Source organism: Artibeus jamaicensis, unplaced genomic scaffold (genome assembly GCF_021234435.1).
Source record: "Artibeus jamaicensis isolate MK-2021 breed Jamaican fruit bat unplaced genomic scaffold, CSHL_Jam_final scaffold_833, whole genome shotgun sequence".
In the NCBI taxonomy this organism is placed as follows: Eukaryota; Metazoa; Chordata; class Mammalia; order Chiroptera; family Phyllostomidae; genus Artibeus; species Artibeus jamaicensis.
In genome coordinates, this window is record NW_026522056.1 from 9,402,561 (window position 1) to 9,418,670 (window position 16,110).

Below are 16,110 nucleotides of genomic sequence, written 5' to 3' on the forward strand. Positions count from 1 at the left end.
AGGTGAGGGACCCGGGGCTACAAAAGTACAATATCTGTTGAGACATGCCAGGCACAGAGGGTTGGAAGAGCCTGCTTCTTGTGAAGGGGGTTCTGCTGATGTGCTCTGAAGCAACCAGAGAAATTTCCTTCTAAAGGCTTGTCCCTACAATCACACTGGAGAGCTGAATGCAATGCCAAGGCAAACCAAACCAAAAGGCACCACACTGATAGAAAGATTACTCATTTCCAGGCTGGACTCTACTTTGATCTCCAGATGCCCAGATGCTTCACTGGAATCTTCCAAAATAGTTAACTTCTCCCTTGCTACAACCTACTGTTTCACTAGCTCATGAGTTAAGGAAACTCAAGTCTTTTCTACTGGCTAGCCCAGTCAGTCTCTTAGACCCAAACACAGAGTCCTTCTGCCTGATTTTAGCTGACCTAATCAGATTTGTGTAGTGGGTCGGGTAGAGGGGGAGTGTGAAGACCTGGGTCAGGTTGCTGTAGAGGGACCCTTGCTTCATCATTGGTAGACACTGTGGTTTCAGGCAAGTACTTGTTCCTCTGGGCCTCAGCATCCTGATCTGTTCAGGGGGGTTAATAATGACGCCTACCATGTAAATCCTCAGACAGATTAAGTGGGAAAAAAGCAGACAGGCACAGGGGAAATACTCAGTAAAAATTAGCTATTGCAATGATTAATACCCTTGTCAAAGCATAAGTTATTGGAATCCTCTGATGCTTCCTGCATGCTTGGATTTTTTTAATGTGGAAGACAGGGATAATAACAACTGCTTTATCTACCTCTCAGCATTGTTGAAACAAATATAACACATGTGAAAATGCACTGCGAATTGTAAAGCACTCTATGAATATGAGCTGTATTAATTTGCTGTTATTATTATTATTATTTCTGTGCTACAAGCCATCTAGGGACATGGAAAGCCTGGACCATTTTCAGAAACTCAGAGATGTAAGGAAGCAAAGCAGGAAACTCTATTGAGAGCAGGCTCACCTCAATGTCCAACAACATGGTCTGGTTTAAGGACAGAAGCCCCAGCTTACAGCGCTTCCGTCCGGACAAAAGTGTGCTGCAGCTGTCAGTCAGCCCATAGAACTTATCCTTATCCAAATGCTGCTCCATCTGAGAGCTGATCCCTCCTCTCACCAGCACCTGCAGCAACTCTAGGACGTGATAATTGTAGAAGGCCTGGAAAGCAAGGGCGGGCCATGTGTGAAGTTAGAAGAGCCAGCTCCTAAGTGGTGGATTTGCTGTAGTCTTGGAGATGTTGAGGGTGTCACTGAAATGGATCTGATGGTGCAAAGCAGTGTCTCTCATTATTATTATTAAAATCACTTAGTAGCTGGCAGTTTGGTTGGGGTGCTGAGTTAGCCAAAGTGCAAAGAAAATAACACTGACCCAGTTCCCGCTCCCTTGGGGGTCACACTATAACGAGGAAGAAAATGGGTAATTATAGTGACACAAAGTATGTCCCCCGTACCAAAAATAGACCAGAGGAGTATATCAGGCCACAGACATCCTAGTAATCATCAAGGTATTTCCAAATATAGGTATTCAATGAGACTGCGATAGATTTTTCCTTAGGGGACTACAGATGTTGTCATCCATACTGGAATCCTCTGGATGTGAAAGTCTTTATTTTCCTTTTGATGGTGACCTACTAGAGGACAGGTGTTGACTTAGGTCTTATTAATATCTAGGTCTCCCATAGCTCTTATTGTAAACCTTACAGATTGTAGCTATTGAATAAATGAATGAAATTTTGAAATCTTTGGCATCAAAGTAAAGGAAGACATATATGGGCAAACTCTTATTTTGAAAGTACTGTGCATCTGAATGACTGGCCCTAGCCATTTTCTGAAACTTCTTTTCCAAAGGATTCTCACCTAAGTCAGTGTAGACTAGGCATTGCCGTACATATAAATAGCAGTGTAAATATATTACCCACCAGGTTTTTTCCAAATCTATTGAATATGTAGTTTCAAATTTTCTACTCTCTGTTTTATCTGTTAGATTTTAACTCCAATAGAAATGGAGTTTGTTTAAATGTTATGTATATAAAAGTCAATAGTTTTGATTTTATTATAAATAAGAATGACTTCAACTGTTATTAGTCTAGAAATTTTGCCATTCATTTTCTCTACTCCCAAATTCAGGGACTTATCTCCTAAAGCCTGGGTTACAATATGGGCCTGTTTGCTGGCTTTCTTCTCACTTGAAATCTACTGCATAAAACGCTTCCAGAGGTTTTCTAGAAGCAAATCCGATCATGTTGTCCACCTCCTCGAACCTTCATGGTCAGGCCCCTGCCACGGAAACAAACCCAGCTCCTCCGAAGCGGACCCTGCAGCACATCGCAGTCTATCTGCAGTTGCTCACGCTCTGCCTTTACTCCCCACGCTCCTGCTCAGAACGGCTCCTTCATCTGTCCTCAGTTTGGCAACAGGTATGTGGCCTCCGTATCAGAATAAAGTTGTCCTTTCTTGGTGGTCCCATGGCCACTGACTATTATTCTATTTCAGTCTTCTGTATTTTATATTACAGCTTGTCTGAAACACACCTGAGTTTGAATTTAGGACTGGCATGTCCTACCTGAATACTTTTGGACAATTCACGTGCTCTTCCTTAGCAAGAGTTTCGCAATCGTTAAAGAGGACAGAATGAAACCCACCTTTGAGTGTTATTTGTGGGACTAAATGAGATATACAGCATACCTTACTTACTAAACTCTGTTCTCTTCAACACTGGTTCTCACGTACCTGGCTCATCTGGAGTGATATTCGTGAGCACAGATTTCTGGGATCCCAGCTCTAATGGATCAGCATTTATGGACAGGTGGAAATCGGAATTTAAAGGACACTCCCGGTGGTTCTGACACTGGTGGTTCTCAGACCACACTCTGAGCAGTACTTCCTTAAATCCCGTGCTCTTTTCAAGCACGGACTCAACCTCCACAATACTCACACCCTCAGGAGTGCCCTGAACAAAGCCCCGTCCGAGAGCTGTAGGCATACTGACTGCAACTGGCAGCTGATTTTTAACAAATAAATATTGTAGTAACATGTAGGGACTATTGGGACAAGGTGACCCGGGAAATAACACAATCTACATAAAATTGCATAGAAAAAAGTTTAAAAACTTTCTTCATATTTTCAGATTAAAGGATGACTTTCAATGCCCTCCCCAGACTAACATCCAGACTAAAGGTGTCCGTCCCCTGAGTGATGCTTGTCTCCTCCTCCCATTTCTCCTTTGTCCGGCTACGACCCAGATGCCTACTTATAGACTCAGCTCCCTGGACCCCTGGAGGGAATAGAGGATGTAAATCCAGGTTGAGCCACAACCCGTTTAAGAACAAGAGGCCGTAGTATAGAGAGATCAAACATAATGCTGTTAGAATAATTCTCTACTGAGTAAAGAAAAGGGGGTAAATTCCAGCGTTATCCTGGTGTCGGAAACACTGGGGAAACATGTGCTTTACATATTTAACTGAGACCGGCTTAGCTTTTGAATATATCATTTCTTCAGTTTCAACATCAAAAGGATTGCAATGCTGTACTGGGGGGAATAATGGGATTTGCAAGTCACCCTTACTCGGTAGGCCCATCTTGTATTTTTACCATTTGGGGTTCTCTGGTACTGACTTTACTGGTCTCTTTTTTTTTTTCATTCCTCTCTCCCACCCTCTCTCTCTTTTCTTATTTCTGAAGAAAATATGGAAGTTGAAAAGTCCTTGAAATATTTTATGACTTCTAAACTTGAATAGTGTTTGTAATAGAACCCTGTTGACTAGAATTTGGGCTCTTGGTGTTAGAAAATGCTGCAGCCCAAAGTATTTTAACTTTTAGCTACAATTAAGCTTGAGGTCTCTCATAACCTAGAATATTACTTAATAGCATAGTTACTAACATCGTAGCCACTTGCTGCTTTTTCTTCTGAGAATCTCAAAAGGCCTTAAGACCCAACATTCATTGAGAAATACTTCTAATTGAGAATGAACTTACATGGCGTGGCAACTGCAACTAACAGGCTAAATGACCTTGATAAAGTAGTGTCACTTCTGTGGGCCTCATTTTCTTATAGATATAAAGAGAAATGTTGCCTAATTTGTGCCCAGTTCTGAAGTTCTATTGTTGCAAACCCATACTGGAATTCTGCTTGTGGTTCTGAGTGTCTCTCCACATTTCATTTTCATAGCATGGAACTGACAGTGGATTAAAGGTGATTCTGAATTAGACCTCGTAGGCATGTTTCTCCACTGGGGCAGAAGTGTACATTAGCAGATCAGGGGGTAACTGAAGCCACAGTGTTGAACTGAATCAAGAGACTTGAAGGGAAACCACATTACTTAATGTTAAAAAGAAAAATCACAGGTATAGCAAGGGAAATGGGAAATACCTATTTGAAAATCTAAAGCAAAACTTCAGTGACAAGTTTACACCACATTATTCAGGATTTGTTCTGTCCCTGGGACTTATGTCTTCTGCATACTCATGAGAAGGAAGAGGGCCCTTGAATATTAGGTTGGAAATATAGTTCCCCAAATTGGAGTCAAGACTGATGATCTCGTCTTGTTTCAGAAACTGCTGAGGTATAAGCTGCCCTTTTCCTGAGGGAGTCTGCTCTGAATCCATTTGCCCTTCTGGGTAGTATGGGCATCAGAGAAACACACACTGATTCTAACTATAATCCCTGACTGTGCGGCCAAACATGGTTCTTGGTGCAGGAAGCTCAGGCAGCAGGTTGGAAGGGCCAAACCCAGAAGATGTTCTTTGGGGAGAGAATATTATGGGACAGAAGGGACACGCAAAGTGGGGCAGAGTGGTGGACTCACTCCCATGTAGGACTACCCATTGGAAATCGGAAACCTGTTTCAGAATTGAGGAGAGCAGCATTCTGATTCTTTTATTTTATGTCTTCCTGTTGGTCATGTGGTCTAACTTCTAAGGAGTGGTTTTCAAAGTCTTCTTAACAGCAGAAATCCTTCTGCAAACCAGATCTTCTGTAGGAGCCTCCTACAGGACCCAGATGGGAGCAGAGTTGTTGGGACTGGAGGGAAGGGGCGGGTGGGTGCGGTGCTGTGGGTGCGTCTGGGCCTCATCTTTCCTGCCTGTGCCCTCAGTATCTCCAGAGCACTTCGGGAGACAGGCTCCTCTAAGTAAAACTTCAGTGTCCGTATATTGGGAAAATGGTCATTATCACAGAAAGAGATTCCCGGAGTGGTGGCTATTACAAATCTGGGTCCGAAAACCAACTTGTCCTCTGTGAGTGCTGTGACCTTTGGCACGTTATTTACCTCTCCAAGCCTCAGAGTCTTCCTCTGTAGAATGAGGCTCGTGATTGTATTGCCCTGATTGGGTTGACTGGAGAATCAAGCAAGGTAATGCAGGTATCACTCTTAGCAAAGACCTTAGTTCAAAGTGAGTGCTTAAGATGTTACTGTTCCTATCACAAATAAGCACAAAGGGAGTGTCTATTTGTGATATGGCATATCTGATTATTAAGATTATCTCAACACCAAGACTTAGCAGAAGAAGGTAACTTGAGGTCTGAGGCGGGAAAAACGCAGGTATGATCTGGAGGCAGAAAACCGCAGCCATTAATGGTGTCTGCCATGGGCGTGTGCTAGGGGAAGCGATGGACCTCGGGCCCTAACTGCTCTCTTCACTCCTGGGGAGACCTGGAGCTCTGCTTTTCTCCCACATTTCCCCCCAAGGAGATGATCTGATATGTCTGGAGAATAAAGTGGGATATTGGAGAATAGATTCCGGAGCCACCACAGTGGCCCCAAATGTTTGTGGTGCAAGAGGATACTTTTCTCTTCCTCTCTGAGGCTCCTGAGCAGGTAAAGTCAAAAGGCCGACCGAGATCCAGTGGTCCTCAGGAGAGTGAGGAAGATGATAGACTCAGAGGCACAGGCCTGTCCTTCAGGCTTTTCCTTCGTGTGGCTGGATGACAGGAAGTCACCCTCAGGAGGCTGAGCACTACCAGGACCAGGGGGAGGGAAAATGACAATGGGCAGGGTTCCCTGAATCTTTCCAAAGCGCTAGTTCAGCTCATCATGGCCAGAGACTGGGGGCTGGAGCTCTATGTAGCATTAAGTGTGTTCATTTTGTGGTGCCGTATATCACTAAAGACTCAAGGGCTGAGGCAGAGGTCGCTAGGCAGAGGTTTAGAGGTTCAAGATCCCAGCTCACCCCTAAACATAAAGGATGTCCATCCTTATCCCATTATCAGTGACCACATGTCACCCCTAAACGAAGCACTTACCAGAAGTCCTTCAGGGCAACGTGGCTTTTGACCTCAAGTGACTATCCCATATATCAGCCACAGCACGTGGCTTTTTCCCTCCCCCACAGAATTCATCCTGGGGCCTCAGAAAACAACTGAGCTTTTACATGTTCACTTCATTTGCCAGCATTGTCCTCTCCCACCAAGGCACCTGTTGATATAATATTGAAGGCAGCCTCCAGGGGTGTCCTCCTAGGAGGTCACACTCATGTGCTGAGTAATGACAGGCCCGGGTGCTGACTCATTGCCAAGGCCGTGTTTCCTATGCTTACATTATATGTTCATTTGTTTCTATTTCTATTCCTTCAGCCCTTCTATGCCCATCCTGCTCTTCCCACCAGCTCCAAATAGAATCTGTGGCTGTGTTTGTACCTGTGTGGGCCAGTAGAGTTTCATTAAGGCTCAAGTTTAATTTAAGGCCCAAAGCTACCTGCCATCTAGGAATCTCTGAAGAGAACTGGGACTTAAAGCCATCAAAGATGTATCCTTGGGACAGATCCAGTTCATCAACAGTCACCTTCTGACTGACAGCCAGTCATTAATTACAGGCAAGGTAACCGATGCATCGATGACAGACACAGCCACCTTCCCATAAAAGTAACCTCTCTCAACGCCCCGCAGTGTATTTCTCCCTGGCTCAGTGAAAGGTGGATGCTGCTCAAGCCTCCAGGAAACTCAGTCTCCTGACTTGTTACACTGTCACTAACATAGGCTTCTCTCTCTGAAGCTGGATGGGATTTAGGAGAGCCCCCAGTTCTCCAAAGCTTGGGGAGGCTGAGCCCAGAGTGACGTAATTCCCTTTGTACCAAAGGGCACTGAATCTGTGAGGGGGACATGTGCATCTGCCATGCTCCCTGCAATGTGAAAGCTGCATTATAAGGCACCACACAATTAAGGAATGTTTCCTTTTCCACATGGAATTCCAGACATGTTCATCACATTGTACTCTTAGCCTTGTGCATTTCAGCATCTGTGTACAGACATTCAGCCATTGTGCTGTCCTTCCCTTGGAAAATTCAGGTAGGAGGGGTCTGTGAGACAATGGGTTACAAGGATTGCCTTTGGAGGACGTTACACAGACTCTCACAAATGGCTAGGCACACACCTTGGGAGTTTTAGTGAAATTCCCAGAACACACCGGGAGGGCTCCCACCTCACTGCCTTGCTCCCCCACGTGTTCCCCCCTCAGAGATCAGCATGGCCGGCACTCTCCTCTCCCTGAGACTTGACACACATGCGGCCTTCCCTGGCACGTGATTGGAATCTGCAACCCCTTCCTCAAACCCGACACTTCCTATCTGACATTGCCTTGGTCCTGGTACCCAGCTGACATACCCTACCTGTTCCTTACTCATTTTGTTTATGTCAGTCTCCTCCATTAGCACAAGTCCCACATGGGCAGACTTTGGTCTGTGTCCCCAGCACCTAGAACAAAGGCCTGCAAAGACTACCTATTAAATAGGTATTTGCACAGTGAATTAATTCTACTATGGGAATTTTGTAGTTGATGCTAAGAGGTGCTGAGAGCTGACGAGCAACAATGCAGTAAAAAATCCACCCCAAGGGAGGGGCAGTGTGGAGGGACACCTGACTTGGCTCTGGACAAAACTCACACCACCAAAGGCCAAAGCTTTGTGCTGGAACTCCATGTCCCTTTATGGCTGGTTTCTGTGGAAGCTTTTGGGGATGTTTTAGAGGGAAGAGAAAGCAGTATCGCCTGAGCTCTGACACCAAAGGGCCTGATGCACTTGAAGTGAAAAGCAGACATGCAGCGCTCATTCTCCCTGGTATCAAGTGCACCAGCTCTTAAGTTCTTCATCTTGAAAATGTAAAGAGTTTGCTCTCCTTGCCACATACTTGTAAGAAAAGATGAAATACTGTATGTGAACAAGTTTTTTTGAAAAACCAAAGAGAATTTAGAATTATGAGACATTATCATCATCTACCCATGCCCCAAGCCATCCACACTCTCCTCTCTGAGGGGCTTGGTCTTGGGGGCTCCTCAGCTTGGAGGCACTTACTGTGGCCAGGAGGGAATCCAAGAAGCTGCCAGAAAAGACAGAGCCTGTGGAAAAGGAAGTGCTGAGATGCAGGCTTGTTCCTGGGAGGCGCCCTTCCATCCTACCAATCTGTTCAATGAAGTGGATGTTGGAAGGATTTTCTGCAAGACAAAAGAGGCAAACAGGAAAAGGCAGGCAGGCAGGCTTAAGAATATCGCATCTTCCTTAAGAATAGATGCAGACCAAGGGGTGACCACTAGATCCAAGGGTTGGAGGCTTCCTTTGGGGTCAGTGTGGGACTTGCCCCTACTACAGTGCATTTTTTTTCTTTCCAAGTTTCTTGTTCATTTCTTAAGGACATGAATCCCTTTTGGGCACCTTCATTGTCAAGGGGATATCCTCACACCTCAGACTCAGTTTCTCCATGCAAGTGTCCTGATTGTCACCCTTATATAATTTATCTTTCAAACCAGGACCTTTCAGAAGTAAAAGGGGGCCGTCTCAATAACTGCACCGAGACAACTGGCACATATAGGAAGGTGTGATCACCCCCACTGTAGTCTTTTTCATAACACTGGGCCACAGATGGCTTGGTACTTCTTATAGTCTGGTCCTGAGTGAGTTAAAACAGTACCCATCAAAATTTAATGCATGTATGAATCACCTGTTGCAATAAGATCTTTTTACAGTAAGATTCTGATTCACTGGGTCTAGGGTGGGGCCTGAGATTCTACCTGTCTGATAAGCTTCTAAATGCTGCTGCTGCTGGTTCATGAATTATACTTTGAGTAGCGAGGACTCAAAAATCATCCTAATTAAGGCCATATTAGCCATATTACCCATTCACATATCTATACTGACCCAGGGCTGCAACGCGGGCCCCAGTAAGCAGCCTCTGAAGTGAATGGAACTGGTCCTTGTTGGGCGTGAGAGCCAAGGCACTAACTGTCTTTGTTCTAAGACTATTACTTTAAAAATGTTTGCACAGAGACAGTGTCTCCCACCAGAACAAAGGGAAGGCATGCTTACTGCCCACTATGAAAGATCCTAGTTTTTCTCTTATAAAGCAATCCACGGTGGGTCCAGGTATCACTTGACCCTGTTCATGTCCGTGGTGGGAGCAAGGGCTTGGGAAACAGGCACAAAGTGATGATGCTCTGGCTACTGCTATCGCTGTGAGTAATAAACTCTTCTTTGTCTCTGAGCCAGAGGTTTCCTGTCTTCTGTCAGTCTCCATGAAACCGTGACAGGCTAGTTTGCAAGTAGCTTAAATTCTTAGACCTTCACAGCTTTTGTCAGTCATATACAGATCAAAACAAGTCTCTTGGGCATACAACTCAAAATACATTGCTGACTAAGACTGGATTTTCTCCTCATTCTTTAAATGATTCCTTAGTAAGGTTGGGTGAAGTGATGTACTGCTACCATCAGTGAAACATTTTCTCCCTAGAACTATATATTTTTACAAAAGAGGAGCAAGGTCTGAGTAATACCAACCCACATTTCCTTCGCACACACAGTTTCCTCTTCTTGCATTGCTGTGCCGTCCCAACCCAGGGGCCTCAGCTTTCCCAGGCATTTTCCTGCAGGCCACTGTACGTTCTGTACCCAAGTGCTGGCAGTCAGATCTGCAGCTCCCATGTCACTGTGACCCTTTCCAGTCAGCCAAAGAACAAAAAACAGTGAGCTGGCAGGTGATTTGTCAGGCTAATCTGACAAGGGCCACCTGGTGCCAGGAAGTCTTCAGTTGCACAAAGCTGGAAGTCCCTCGAGAGTGACCAGCTGTACTTCTGGGCCAGCGAGAACCTGACTGTTTTCTTCCCAGCCACTCTCACTCACATTCCAGCCTTCTAATCAGTGTCCTTAGTGTAGCTACACCTCAGGGCTAGAGCTAGTTCAAAAGACTGAAAAAATAAAATTAAATTATAAATAAAAACTGCAGCTGATAGCTTAAAGGGAGGTACAAATAGGCTGATTGCTACCAGTCAGGATGGAGAGAGCCGAGAACCTCAAAGCTGAGTCTGCAGAGCTGCTGCTCCAGACCCCCTATGAATGGACTATTTCCTGTGACGGTGGGTCACTGTCACTCCCAGATCATGCAGTAGTGGTGTCAGCTGTTGGTTCCTCTCTAGGTCCCCCTTCTTCCTTTGTGGGGCAAAGAGGACTATTCATCTTGTTTGGTATAAGTCTCTCCCAGCTCAGATGCTCAAAGTCATAAAATGCCCATTGAAACTATTGCTACACTATAGACTCCAGTCAAATTGCGTACCCTGGACCAGCTTTACACATCATCTTTGAGGTGGTCTAATTTGCGTTAAAGGTACCATCCCCCTCTTTGATGCCTTCCCCTTTCTGCATCGGTTATCACTGGTGTTAAATCCCCTGGTGCCTCACAATCACCTCCACCTCCCGAAGCACACAGGCACCTTCCCTGCCCTGCTTTCTGCTCCCAGAGCTCTTCACATCCAGGAACATTGCATAATGTGCATTTTCCACAGGGTGTTGATGAAAGGTAACAGCTTATTTGGATATTTCTGCATCTAGTATTTGCATTTTAGAAGACCACCACTCAGGACTGGAATTAAGATGACTGACACAAGGGACACCTGGACACAAAACTGAAGAACCCTGAGAGTAGGCGCCTCCTTCAAGTCTGTAACTTCCTTGGTGCCTCACTTGCCTCATCCTGGTGCCGCCCTGGTATCACGATAAGAAAGGAAGGTGCCTGACCTAAAGTCCCAGGACGGGTGGATAAGTTGGTATAGGCAGTTCTCTTTTGGCAGTCTTCAAGTTCATGTCCCCTCCCACGGGAGAGTCCCTCTGAATAAGACTGAGCCAGCTGCTGGCCTCTCTGTGCTGGTAACTGGAAGAGCAGAGAAGGCAGATGGTATCCCTGCACCTGACGCCCATACGCAACACGCTCGCCAGATGATGTGGCCAATCGGGGAAAAGCCCAGTGTCACATCCCAGCGAGCACTAGTGCTCTCGGGTTCCGTTCTGTTTCTCCAGGCTTTGGATGGGCAGACTCTGAAAACAAACCTGAGACATCGGTTATGGATCATACAGATTTCTCCCCTGAGCTTTGTCCTTGAAACAGAACTTACTCAGTTCAGTGAGGATGGGGACTCTTTGGTGTTTTGATCTCCCAGGTCCCTCGAAACTCTGCGACATCAGCTCTGTAGACAGAGAACGACAAAGAACAAAAGAGATTGATAAATGCAAACAAAGTGGCTGGCAAACACGATAAGGATGTAGAAGTACACCCTGTAACTTGGTGCTTTGTCTTTGTAAAGTTCCTCTCATGGTCTCATCTTAAACCCTTTTCTGTGTGCAGAGAAACCAATACATGAGCGTCCTCAGCATCCCATTTTGAGACAGTTTATGTGTGTAAGTGCGTATGTGTGCACACATGGGTGCATGCGGTTTTTTCCCTAAATGGCACTTCAAATGAATCACAATAAAAGGTAAAGCTGTCCCAGTACTTGCTTATTGACATCACACATAAAATGATTGCTCTCCATGGTGGGGTGGTGCTGGGTCATGGCTCAGGCAGGCAGTGCCTCTAACCACGTGCATTGGCTTGTAGGACTTTTGGGAAACCTGAATAAATAGGAGGCACGGTTCCATTCCATTCATGCGTTTGGAAACATTGCAACTGGTTTCTGGCTGATGGTGCTACCTGCCTCTTTGGTTTCTTATCTGGGTCGAGATACCGCTCACACCTTTCTTCTTCAGCAGAACTGGCTGCCTCCCACCTCTGGTTGGCCTGCTCCGGCCCAGAATGCCTTGTGAGTTCCTTAAAGACCAAGATGTATTGTCATCCAGCACCTTTGCCCTCTGTGTTCAGTTTACAGACAGATTTCCCTCCGTGGGAGGTGAGGCCGTTTACGTCCATGGGCCTTGACTCCAAAAGACAGCCCGTGCACGGCACCGGCCAGAAACTGCCTTAGCAGGTAGTGAACTATGGAGTTTCAAAATCAAGCATGACACCAGAGTTTGGGTTTCCAAGTTAAACTAAAAAAGTATAAAGAAAGAAAAGGGAAGTTGGAGTCCAGTAAAAAAACAAACAAACACCCCCCACACCCAGTTATCTCATCAGAAGTTGTGCTTTAAAAGGGCTGGTTACCTTTTGTAACTCTTCTGAGAATACTATGTAACAGGGCAAAAATTCTGTGAAAGTTAGAATTCTGCTTTTAATTAAAATGCCATGCTGCCTTGGAAAGAAGGTGAAGTATTTGGAGAGCCTTCTGTTTACTGAGCCAGGTAAGTTGCGGGGTGGGAGAGTGAGGTGCAAAATGAACGGAGTGAGCAGGCAGGTAAGACAGCCGGACAGACAGACGAAAGGAGGGCTGTGGGAGCTCTGGCCAGGGAGACGGGGACAGGAGAACAGAATAAATCCAGAGGGAGGTTATCATCGGACAGAGTACCGTATGCTGCAATATTTACCGCCTCTTCCACCTCACCGAGAAATACTCAGTAAAGCAGCTAGTTCTTTCCATGCCGAGAAGAGGTGAATATATTTCTGATAGTCACTGAAATGCTGAGTCATGCTTCAGGGAGGATTTGGGGCAAAAACTGAAAATGCACCGGAGGAGCCCAGCACGTGCGGGCACCCTTTCTCTTCACAAAAATCGATCCACCCATGTGTAGAATGCAAAACAGAAAGTCCAAAAACAACAACAAAAAGAAACAATGAACAAACAAAACAAAAACAAACTCACGGATACAGACAACAGATGGGTGGTCGCCACAGAGGAAGACGGGTGGGGGAGGGCGAAATGGGTTCAGGGAGTGGAATCCGTGGTGAGAAATAGAATCTGATTTTGGTGTTGAGTGTGCCATAATGCATACAGACATTGAAGTATGTGGCACTCCTGAAACATACGTTATGAGCCAGTTACCTCAATAAAAGAAAAGAAAGGAAGGTGATCATCACCAGCTAGAGACACCCTAATTCATTGGCGAACCATGGTCATGGCGAACCATGGTCATGACGAACCCGCATACTTTAAACTGTGGGGTTTCCATAATGCAGGGCAGCCTGGGGGAACTGAGATTCTGCTTTATTCTCAGAACGGTGCAAGATGCTTCATCTGTTGCATGTCCCCTTCCTTCCTTCTTTCCCTTCTTCCTTCTACAACTTTTGAGAGAGTATCTGCTCCACACTAGGACTGTGGAAGTCTCTGCTCCAACTACATGCCACGTGTTGCAAGTACAAAATTACAAAATATTTTCAGACAGCAATGAGTTCTGTGATTGAGTCAGGGAGATGCCGTTAGTTAGGGTCTGAAAAGAGGCCTCTGTGACTTGCAACGGGGTCCTGAGTGGTGAGAAAAAGCCATTCTGGTAAAGAAACGGGGTGTGGGACCCGAGGCAGGAAAGAGCCAGTATAAACAGGATGAGGTGGGAGAAAATTCAGACTCCCAGCTGGAACTGACACGATCTGATAAACGTTTGTAAAAGACTCCTCTGGCTCCTGTGAGCAGCTGAAGCTGCAGGGAGATGAGAATTACATCAGGGTCACAAAGAATCTGTGAATCAATATAATCGGGTCACCTTTGAAGTAACCGATTCAGTTTAGATACCTAGCCCAAGATTAAATGGCTTGTAGATGATGGATGGGTTTTCAACCCCGCCCCCCCCATCAGCACCAACTTCAAAGCCCATGCCCTTTTTAGGGCCACTTTGTAGCCCTATTAAAATACACAAGGCTTGGCTGGTATTTTAGTGAAATATTTAGTTCAGATCCCCACAAAGAGGCAATCCTCCTTTGACCTCCACTTTCTGATTGCAGTTCCCTCTAGAAAAGGCTTGGATTATCCTGACTTTCGAAGTTCAATGTTCTTATTGGATACACACATGGCCACACTGGCTGAAGAGACTGTTTAAGTATCTGCTTCTGACCTTGGCTGAAGGACAGTAACTGCATTTCTGCCTTAACTCCATCCATTCGTGGGGAGCAATGGTTCATTTGATCATAGCCTGGGTACATTTTGCGAATGTCAATATTTTTGGTAGCTAATAGTACACAGTATTATACCTGAAATCTTCCAGGCTGGCAGGGTGCTATTACAAAAGAGTGCTTAATTGTAGATTACAACTGTACATTTAAATTTCAGTAGCATATTAAATTGTCAGACTTAATTACCGTTATATGTTTAGATTATGCCGTAGATCATTTAGTTCAGTCCCTGGGTTTGCCAACCTCTTCTCCTTGTGACGTGACAGGCAGCGATTAGAGCATCACTGAAAACCCCAAAGTTTTCCATGGAGACGTCCAGGGGGCTGGCTTTCTTGGGGTCCGTTGGCGATTCCTCCCTGTGCTGTCCCCACGTTCCCACCATCCCTTGGGGAATCACAGTGTGGAATAGCCTGGTGGTACCACGTGGGCTTCATGTGTAAGTGTATCATGGCTGTGAAGATGTAGAAAAGCCCACTGATCCCCCAAAAGCCTCATCACATAAGATTTCTGATCTCAGTACTATTGACATTTTGAGCCAAAAAGGCTTTTTTTTAAATCATGTGGGGCTGTCTTGTGCATTGTAGGATGCTTAGCCATATCTCTGACCTTAACCCACTAGGTGTCAGTAGCATTCCCCCAAGCTGTGACAACCAAAACATTCTCTAGACACTGTCAGGTGACTGCTGGGGGCAAAACTGCCCCTCGTAGAGAGCCACTGTCCTAGAGAAAGGGAAAGGAAACTGCCTGTGAGCTCATCTTACGCTGGTACTCAGCATGAGAGACATTTTCTACCTCCGAGGCAGAATTTCACAGTCCTTTACACTGTTAACTCTTATAGATGGGCTTTCCCATTTCCATGTGGTGCGAGAGGGTATTACCATGAAATGGGATGAGTGGTTAAGAGAACCAAACAGGCTTCTCTGCAGATTGGGATTTCTATATCTAAACTTCAGGTAGAGTCCTATAATGCTAGAGTAATTGGTGAGGTTTCTGAGTAGTGGTCCTTTGCTATTCACATGTGCTCAGAAGGTGACTTTGCTGATGCTATGGTGCCAGATGAGCAGACTGGATAACTTTTGTGAGGTTGCTCAGCAGAGCCCATCTGGGCTTACATTTCCCCACCACCCAGGTGGCCATAGCATCCATAAGAAGATGGTGCAGGGCCTACACAATAATTTTCCTCTAAACTTCCCCTTTTATCTTTGGGGAAGAACCTATACATGCTTCATGATGGTCCAAATACAGAGAAGGGCAAAATTAGGTTTACATGTGTTATGCAAATGAATAATATAATAATTGGTAAATAATAATACAAGAATAAACCACTGTGTGCACTCACAACTGTAAACCTACTTATACCCACCCATGTATTTGACATTCCTTTATTTTCTCTTCCTCCCTTCCACTCTCTTCCTTCTTTCTCCTCTACCTCCTTCTACCAATCCACTCAGTTCCTCTGTTAAGGGCAGCCTTCTAGCTTGTAACCGAGCACATGGGACATCATATATAGAATCAGTGTTTTTGTTGAGTGAGTAAGTGGAAGGATGAAACTCACTACATATAAAAGAAACAAGAATTGAAATCATAGGTTTATATCTTTTTAGTTTATACAGGATATAAGATTAAAAACTAATTAGAGGAAGGACAAATCACCCAGATGATTAAGTAGGTGGCTTATGATGTTGTCAGTGTATCCAGACTTTTATGGAGTGGGCATTTTCATTTGCATATTGATGATACTGCCTTCAAAGTAAATACTTCTTCTCTGCCCAGTTATGGATGTTGCAAGCATGGTGCACACAGACACCCACACATACATGTACTCACACACATACCACACCCTCACCCTCTCTC

The 16,110-nt window shown here is 45.2% G+C and overlaps 1 protein-coding gene across 1 annotated transcript in view; it reads right to left on the minus strand.

Moving 5' to 3' along the window:
- KCNU1 (potassium calcium-activated channel subfamily U member 1) overlaps nucleotides 1-16,110 on the minus strand; it is a 125,148-nt gene that overhangs the window by 3,516 nt on the left and 105,522 nt on the right. Inside the window, 4 exon segments of the mRNA XM_053660081.1 lie at nucleotides 997-1,191; nucleotides 8,316-8,455; nucleotides 11,399-11,447; nucleotides 13,747-13,763. Of these exon segments, the coding sequence (XP_053516056.1) occupies nucleotides 997-1,191; nucleotides 8,316-8,455; nucleotides 11,399-11,447; nucleotides 13,747-13,763 (401 nt within the window).